The 9,860-nt window shown below is 40.1% G+C and overlaps 1 protein-coding gene across 1 annotated transcript; it reads left to right on the top strand.

Annotated features, from left to right (window-relative positions):
* The first annotated feature begins 5,200 nt into the window (after positions 1 to 5,200).
* On the top strand, positions 5,201 to 9,809 carry LOC124260637 (adipokinetic hormone/corazonin-related peptide receptor variant I-like). The gene is made up of 6 exons (XM_046694963.1): positions 5,201 to 5,668; positions 6,902 to 7,085; positions 7,495 to 7,599; positions 9,022 to 9,085; positions 9,443 to 9,537; positions 9,667 to 9,809. The coding sequence occupies exons 1-6, from the start codon at positions 5,258 to 5,260 to the stop codon at positions 9,714 to 9,716; spliced, it is 909 nt and encodes a 302-aa protein (XP_046550919.1). The 5' UTR covers positions 5,201 to 5,257; the 3' UTR covers positions 9,717 to 9,809.
* The last annotated feature ends 51 nt before the right edge of the window (positions 9,810 to 9,860 follow it).

The following is a 9,860-nucleotide window of genomic DNA, read 5'->3' on the forward strand; positions in this document are numbered from 1 at the left end:
GGGTCCATGCAGGAAGCAAATGTACTGTAAGTCCCCATGGTCCCTAGTATGGTGATCTACCTTCAGGTGTTGGCAATATATAGCCTGTTTTTACCTTGTATTGTCATCTATAGTTAAACTGTTTTAGATTTAATTACTAGTTTTAAATTCGAATCTGTGATAGTTATTTTACTGTCTTTCCTTGAAAGGTTTTATTGTTTACCATTGCTTAATATGCATAAAATTAATTGTTCTCGTCACTATATGGCTGAAATATTGCCGATGTGACGTTAAATCTTAACTCACTCACTCACTCAAACATGGCACATCATAATAATTAGAGCTGCCTGTGACACAAACTGATCCTTCGTCTGACGGGAACCATCAACGACACACCATTGAGTGACACCTAAGCCGATGTCTGATGACGACAAACGTAGTCACGTACTTGGAAATACAGAAACCTTCCAAATTCTTACGGCAATAATTGCAGTCACAGGACACTAGTGTAAAGGTCAGCGTCTACTGGAAATGGCATGTTTGTATTCACGAAGTCATTACAGAGATGTCGTAAGGGTCATTGCGCCAGATGATGCAGATGCTGAGGAGCGCATGCAGTTCAGGATGAGTGAGAGACACTAAGTATGCATGTGTTAATTTTGTTTTGAAACTCGGAAATTTTACCACCAAGAAGCAGCATGCTTCGCAAGGGTGTGTGTTGACAGACTCACTTGTGTCCCAGGAGAAAAGTGAAGGGTGAAGGGCAGGATTAAGAGCGCTAAGAATAGATTACCAACAATGACAATTACAAATCTACCCTTAGGCAAACGTTACTGTGATACACAAATAACAGGAAGAACCAGTGTTCGCCTTCTACTGTCGCTACTGAAATGTTATTACATGCAAAGACTAATGTTTCAAGATATGGTAACGATTAACAATCCATAACAGCACAGCGTGAGTGAGTGAGTAAAAATTTAAAGTCCCATCAGCAATATTTCAGCCATATGGTGTCCCTGAAATGAGTAAATTCGTAAATGTATAAATGAATAAAAACATACTTATATATATACTCGAAACGAATAAGAACGAATAAGGGAACACATGAAAGTACAAGTGCTCCTATATTTATTTCCAGAATTTCATCCACAGTGCAATACATACCTTGTGAAGAATTCTGGAAAAGAATAAAGGAACACTTGTACTTTCATGTGTTCCCTTATTCGTTTCCATGAGTATACTTACCTTTCTGCAAAGGATTAGCCTATCACAGATTTACACTTTAAATTAGGATATAACCATGAAACACTATTTCTGTCTTCAGTGGGTTACAGGTCCCCAACAACTGAAGGTAGATCACCATTCTAGAGGCCACGGGGACTTACAGTACCTTTGCATGGAGTCTTGCTGGATAGCACACCTTGAACATGAGCCACAAACCTAAAGGGGGTTGACAGGCAAGTTCAATTGGTCACATGGTCTACCCGGTTTAGTACCTCTATGGCACTTCGCTCTGTGGCCTATCAGATTTTAATTGATTAGGATGAAATTTCCCGCTGTGGCCTATGGTCGTTTTGTGTGTCCCTGAGCTGCACTTGTGTGCATTGATGCATTGATGCAGGCCAGGCACATTCACCTCACAGAGGCCACTGAACGTCGAGGAAAGTCCTGGGGAAGATAATTCATTATCCAAGGAAGGCATTGGCGGAGTTCCTGCAGCGTTGTTGGATGCTATGGATGACGATGTAAACGACGCTTCATTTCTTCCCAGACGTATTCAGTGGGTGACAAATCAGGGAATATTGCCGTCCAGGGTAACACATTAACATGTTTTGAATAACACACTGCTGTACAACTCGAGCAGTGTGGTTTTGCGTTATCGTGAAGATACGTCAATCCAGGGTCGTTCTGTTGCCAACTTGGTTAAGGGGCCATTTGTAAAAATCTTGTCTTGGACACAGAATTAAAGTTCCGGGCTGTAAGATCTAAAATTTGATAGTTTTGCTGCAAACGTCACCATAAGTTCCAAATGTTTTCGTTTCCAGGGACGCGTTCGTTGAATCGAAGTGCAGCATCACGGTTCGTGGTATGAAGCATGCCTATATAACTCTCCATCTGTTATTTTCCAGAAGACGTGATATGTCGAACTTACTCCAAAACGACGAATAAATGTTATTTGACGTCTTCACTTTACAAAGACTACACTGAGTGGAAGATATAAGCGTCCGGCCGTCTGATACCAGAGAACTTCTGCTTTTGAGTATGGTCAAGCAGTAACAGTGAGTGAGTTTAGTTCTACGCTGCACTCAGCAATATTTCAGCTACCTGTAAATAAATCGAGTCTGGACCATGCAATCCAGTGATCAATAGCATGAGCATCGATCTACGCAACTGGAATACGATGACATGTGTCCACCAAGTCAGCGAGCCTGACCATCCGATCCCATTAGTCGCCTCTTACGACAAACATGGGTTACTGAAGACCAATTCTAACCCGGGTCAGCAACGGGTCAGCAACCCAAAGGCGCGTAGTGACAGCTTAGTACGTAGATCGATGCTCATGCTGTTGAACCCTGGATTGTCTGAACCGGACTTCAGACATTATTTACAGACCTGCGACATATAGCTGGAATATTGCTATTGTTGTTATACATTTTATTGTGGTTATTTTTGTTGCAAAAAAGGCTATTAAAATTCACATTTCTTAGAGGAAATCTACGAATATTTCTTTAGCTATTTCTAAAAAAGATCTCAAGGTTTAGATTTGCAAACTTTATCCAGGAATCAAAATCAAAGCATTACTCTAAAATTATTGTCTTCGCGAGAGGGTACGTAAGTCCCAATACATTCAAAGTAAATTTAAACTTACCGGATTTTTAAACGCAGTATTTTTGTGATTTTAAGTTTGGCTAAATTTTCCTACAATCGTCAGCGGCTGAAGGGATGGTGTAAATCCAACTGGGGTCCATGCAGGTAGCAAAGGCACAGTAAGTCCCCATGGCGGTCGGGGATCCAACCCGCGACCTTCCGCTCTCCGGGCGGACGCTCTAACCACTACACCACGGAGGCGGTCTCTTTTGCAGAAAGGAAAGTATGTAAGTTTGCTTTTATTTCATGTATACATTTACAAATTGACAACTTTCATAATCACGATATGGCTGAAATTCTGCCGATGTGACTCTCAATTTTACCTCACTCACTCACAATCAAAACATATAAATTATGTCTGGAATTGACGAAAGTTTTCACTGTAAACATTCAGCAGAGATCTCATCCATCTTACAATAATGTACTTCGCCTGCATCATCAATGAGTTAAATCACGAGGGAGATGGAAAATACACAAAAAGACTTGAGATGATAAATCCTGAAGGCACCAGTAGATCAAATTACATTCCATCAATTTCTTTTTAATGTGATATATGTTACAACGCTGCTGTACAGCATGATCTTATGGTAATGCTGGCTGGAAATTCAATTTCTTATCAAAACTGGAATATCAATTTGAAGCGGAATGTTTTGTTTTCTTCTTTTGAATACATGCTGAGAACAGGGAAACATATTGCATTTTCCACCAACATCTAGGTCTTTGTGTTTCATATACTGAGGGAAACAAATAAGGGACTACCTCTTTCATCTCAATGTTCTTTATCTATTCCCAGATTTTCTCCCACAGTGTAATACACAGCTTGCAAAGAAACCTGGAAAAGAACAGGTACTTTCATGTGTTTCCTTAGTCGATTCTCTCAGTATTTAGGCAACATGATTTTCATTTCTTGCCCATATCTAGACAGGTATCTATTTGGAATTCCTCACTTTGCACTCTTCCCTCGTAACAAATAGTGAACTTTGTCAATATTTTAATGATAGTTTGTTTAACAATTTTAATATATTTTTAGGACATTAATTCTGCAAAAGTCACACAGAGTTGGTCTGATGTTTTCATTATGATCGGCGTTTCATTGAGTATTTTATGTTTATTAGTTTTCGAGTTAGATTGCAATTAATCGGTCCGCTTCTGAGCCAAACGGACTATAGGATACGATGACATGTTTCAACCCAGTCATCGAGCCTGGCCACCCGAGCCCGCTTGTCACCTCTTACGACAAGCACGGGTTACTGAAGATCATTTCCAACCCGGATCTCCACGGGTAGCTCATACATGAACCATGTGAAGAAGCTGAAACACAAATACCAACGTGAAGGGATGCCGATCATACATTTCCAAAACCGACGCGAATTCCAGCTGTCCGCTTTCCCCACGGCACTTACAGTAACCAGCGTATCACTTTGTCAGTGTGGTAATGACGAATGGACAGTGTTTCCAGTCCAGGAGTGACGGTTAGAACTTTAATGTTCTTATTAATGTACGATGCTGTGGACATTTTATTTAGCTACAGCAAATACGACAACACAAGTGACCCATGAAAATAATAAGCCTGATTATGTCGTTGAAAGAAATTCAAGGCCTCATCGTTACCAGCAGAATCTAATAGCTTCTCATCGGAATTACACCCACGCTTTCTGTCAGCGCATGCACCATCTTGATACATGTTCTGCCACAGTAACCTAGACCCCGATCACCCCAGTGAGATTTTGGAGACTTCAAAAAACCCGGTCCAGTCCTGTTTTCGTGCGCTGTCTTCATTCTTTTCTTGACTTTCTAGTCTAACGAGAAACATGTTACCCTTATATTCAATGTGTATGGACTACCAATCACTGCATCATTCTTGATAATATTTGAATGTCTTCTTACACATTTGTCAATCTTATTCATGCTCATTCAATCTGGGGCGGTGGGGTATCCTAGTGGTTAAGGCGTTCGCTCGTCACGCCGAAAACCCGGGTTCGATTCCCAACATGGGCACAATGTGTTAAGTCCATTTCTGGTGACCCCTCCGTGATATTGCTGGAATATTGCTAAAAGCGGCGTAAAACTAAACTCACTCACTCACTCATTCAATCTGGTTAGAAAGATTTTCGTTATTTATGCTCAGCATTCCGAAATGTATGTTTCCTAGTTATATTCCATATCAATTACATTTAATTATGAGTCTTAATAACGCACTCTGTATTCATGCAATTTGTGAAAGCATGAACATTATACACATTCCACTATAATATCATAATTGTAATTGGCAAGGAACTGAGAGATTTGATTAGGCCAATTAAAGCAATTACCCGATGGTGCATCTCTTAAATGGTTCCACTGGCATGTACATTATACAACGCAGTGTGTCTTACATCTATCTGGTCTGATTTACAGCATTGGACCAAACATGGAATTTTCCCAGTCGACAAAGAAGAATATCATTTGTGACAGTGTTATTCTCTACACTGGGATATTTACAAATTTGGGCGTTCTAATCCATCTTCACAAGACATGGATTTCCAGGAACCGAGTGCAGGTTTACGTTCTGGTTCTGTGTGTTGCAGATTGTTTGGGGCTTATCTTAAGACAGTGCGTCGAAGTCGGTCTGCATACGACAGAAACTTGGAACACTGGGGAAATCGGTTGCAAAATCATCATGTCTATTTCAATGGCTGGAACCTTCCTTGCACATTTAGTCCTTGTCACTTTCAACATTGACAACCTCGTTGTTGTGACTTACAAACAGTCTCCATCACCAGTACGACTCTGTCAACTAGCGTGTGCTGTGCTAATGACCGCCCTGTTCATCGGTGTAAAGGTAGCTTTATTTATAACATTAGATACAGCCAGTGGCTAAAGTGATGACGTAAACCCTCCTGTGGATCATGTAGGAGTCATGTACAGTAAGTCCACTTCATCCTCAGGAAGGTGGTCCAACTTGGGTCGTTCGTGGTCTATACACTAGTTTACGTTCATACCACATAACTGTCTGAGAAAATAATATTTTTGATAAAAATGGATTTGTTTTATAATTAACTGAGATATTGAATATCTATTTTACCTTCCTTTGTAGACAGACTTTTAACATTATTCAACTTGTTCTCATCGCCATATGGCTGTAATATTGCCGATGCGATGTAAAAATTTAACTCACTCACTATTTTGAACATATACAGAAGTTGATAATTTAGAGGAATGGTTGAACATAAAGTATGTGCATTGCATGTAATAGTGTATGTGCTTGGGAAATCTTGAGACTATACCGCATTTTGTTTAACCTCATATATACAAACTCCACACCCAATATTGTGAGGTGATATCTTTCACGATGTGTTGAAAGCCGTAACCACAAAACTGCAATGTGTTCTCTTACGTTGTTTTATCAATACATACATATATATTTCCTCAAATCTAAATGATTCCCGATGAATAGTATTTCCGCTATATGAATCTGTCATGGTTGTTTTGAAATAAAAATATTCACAAACTTTCTACTTTTAGGGGAATTTGATAACAAAGTGTGAATTTATAGACATTATATGTAGATCATATGTCTTTCCTCTATATGAAAGCTTCATGGTTGTTTTGAAATTTAAAACATTAACCAACTTTCTACTTTTAGGAGAATTTGATGTCTTGGTGTAAATATACAGACATCGTGTGTACTGATAATGCGTTATGTTGTGCCCTCCCAATGGTGCTGCTCTGGGTTAGTGAGTGAGTGGGTAATGGTTTTACGCCGCTTTTAGCATTATTCCAGCAATATCACGGCGGGGGACATGTGAAATTGGCTTCACACACTGTACCGATGGGGGGAATCAAACCCGGGTCTTCAGCGTGAGGAGCAGGCGCTTTAACCACTGGGCTACCCCACCGCCCCTCTACTCTGGGTAGAAGTACAGGGCTCTCTCTCAGCGCCTGTCCCCCTTTACAACCCCACTGCTTTTTCATTCAAATGTGTCGTCAGATGTAGACACCTCATTGTCATACCACAATGTATTCAAAATTGAATACATAATATGTCTTTTAGCATATCTTTCTTCTTTTGCAGATGCATTTATATCACATTGAAATACACCCCATATACGCCACACTAAGACAGTGCACCCCATTTGGAAGAATCTCAGTGGATCAAGAATTGATATATGGAGTAGTCGATGTTGTTGCTGTTGTTTTGTTTCCCGGACTGCTTATTGCAGTCTGTGGTGCATTGGCCTTCATCCACAGGCGAAATGGTGATTATGTTTAACGATTCTCACAGCAATGTGATTCAGTTGATATACAATATGTGGTGTACCGACCGTTTGATATTCGGGATTATGAGTTGGGGTCTGTGGTATCATCTAAACAAAACTTTGTCTGAGGATAGTCTTGAAGACAATAAATAGTTTGCTCGAGATTGCAAGATTGTTTAAAAAAGAATTGTTTGCTTGACGCATCCCCATGACCGACCACTGGAGTTAACGTAGAATGTAGTGCAAGACATCAAAGCCATAAGTATTTCAGAAGCGGTACACCAAACCAGAATTGAAACAAGGCAATAATAGCTACGTAAAGTAAGTTACCATTTTAACAATTCGAGTCCCACGTGGATGTGAATACTGCCATCTGTTGATAAACAATCGTATTTTAATATGTTTTCAGTTTATTCTACCGAGAAGGGAGTTCGACAACAATACGACGACAACGACGACGCTAAGAGAGACCTGTGGGACATGAAATATGATATCTTATATACCACAACATTAGGTAAAATGTATTATCACTAATGTGAAGCCCATTTCTGGTGTCCCCCCGCCGTGATATTGCTGGAATATTGCTAAAAGCGGCGTAAAACTAAACTCAGTCAGTCAGTCAGTCAGTCAGTATTATCACTAAAATCAAAGGTACCTGTTTTCCTTGTCTTTATACATGCAATTTGTTATTTAAAAACCCCAAATAAACTGATCGAACGGAAAAGGAGTTTTCTTGCAGAAAGAGGGAAGTTGTGATACCAAAGCACAGTACATAAGTTATTTCTAACAACGTGAATTATGTATGAGCACGTAATGAGCACTGTAGTAAAATATGACGTTTTCGACTGATTAGACTTCGACGTTGAAGTATATGGTGTCACGGCGCCAACTACCGTCAAGGCAGACTGGATGGAAAATAATCCAGATTAGTAAGCAAATACACTACCCGATTGTTGATACAACCATTTATTAAAGCTAAGTTCCCACTCAAGCATGAATGAACTTGCACCTCAAGCACAACAAGCCGCTGAAAACAACAAGTAGCTAGTTAAGTAAACTCGCCTTAATAGACTAGCTCAGGGGTCAGAACATATATTGACTGGTGACACCCAATGAGTGGGGGATAATGAGGACCTAACTACTGCCACTTACAGGGAGAGTATCGGCCAATCAACATTTAAAACCCCAAGTGATCAATAGGACAAACAGACCAGAACAAGATATACCGTCACAAAAAACAGTCTTGAGCTCCCAAGTTCGGACCTCAGGTCGTCCCACGACCCAGCTATTGACAAATAGGTAGCTGGTCGCCATGCACGAAGCAGTGTAGACTTTCCCCAAGTGTGTTAGATAACTGGCCCCGTCCAGCTATAACGTAACCGCGCGGACGTCGCAGAGGACAATACACGACGCGAGGTGAAAGTTTGCATCTAGCCTCTGACGAGCAAAGAAGTGTGCTAATACTTGGGTACATAAACGACTATAACTAACTTGTAAGCGTATGTATAGTGAAGGGGAATACATGTATAAGAAGAGCGCGAGCTCTGCTACAAATAGATATTGGTGGATATTGAGACAATAGTTTGTACAATTTTGTAGTTAAAACCGTGATAAAATAAGGGGTATACATAAAGGTTGGAGCGGCATAAACGCTTATATCTCCCTTATAAAAACAGATACAGTGACGGGAGTCACATATACAAAAGAGATAGTTAACTCCCCTACAAAAGGGTACATACATAGGTGTTCAAAGATGTTAATTACAATGCATAACAAGCGAAAATTAGCAACAGGGCACGCACGGGTCAATTAGATGAGCTGAATAAACAAATGCGCCGGCACTTACGGCATGTTGCATAACACACACGCGAGTCGCGTGAGTGTCACTGACATAAAAAGTCAGATATGCTAGTTACATATTCTATTTGTTTTGCAGACTGCCTTTTTACTGTATGTTGGCTGCCGTACAGCATCATGAAGATGTTTCTTCTTACACACACGTACGTTTTCAATGGCATGATCCACGTTTGCAAGCAATGTAGATTGTGTGATAAGTATGTGTCAATGTAGAGATCGCTGGTGATCAATGAAGTGGCTTTTGTCGGTGGTGTACATGTATACGGTGTGATAAAAAGTAACCATCGACTTCAAACGCGGCTGACACAGTTTAATTATAGTAAATGTTTACTTTTGTCGAAACGACGGTCACGAGGACCAAAGGCTGGAGCTGCAGTGTTTAAAACTTATAAATGTATAGCTGTCTTGTTATGTCTTATTTGATAAAGTTTTAAGATCTGAGTGAGCTGAACTGGGCAACATTGTGTTAGAGATATGTATGTGCGTATATGGTTTTTCAGAGGACTGTTCCACGAAAGAAATCATTACTTGAAGATATGGGATGCTTTAACGTATCTGTCTATGGTAAACCACTGCTTTAATCCTCTTGTCTACGGTATGTATGCTTCTCACATAACTACTTAATTCCTGTATGTATAGATTCCTGTTATTCCTGTCAATGTGTCGTCCAACAGTATTATCTTCTGACTTATTTCTGAAGATATTCTTTCTTTCCAACCCACAGGTCTTTTCTTCATAGTCTACGGGAGAAAGAAAACTCCAGTGCATATATAGTGAGGCATCATTGCTGAATAATTAGTGATTGAGTGAGTGAATTTAGTTTTACGCCGCATTCAGCAATATTTCAACGGTTTGTAAATATTCGAGTCTGGACCAGATAATCCAGTGATCAACAGCATGACCATCGATCTACGCAAT

This window comes from Haliotis rubra, unplaced genomic scaffold (genome assembly GCF_003918875.1).
Source record: "Haliotis rubra isolate DU_JTF1 unplaced genomic scaffold, ASM391887v1 Scf770, whole genome shotgun sequence".
Lineage (NCBI taxonomy): Eukaryota > Metazoa > Mollusca > Gastropoda > Lepetellida > Haliotidae > Haliotis > Haliotis rubra.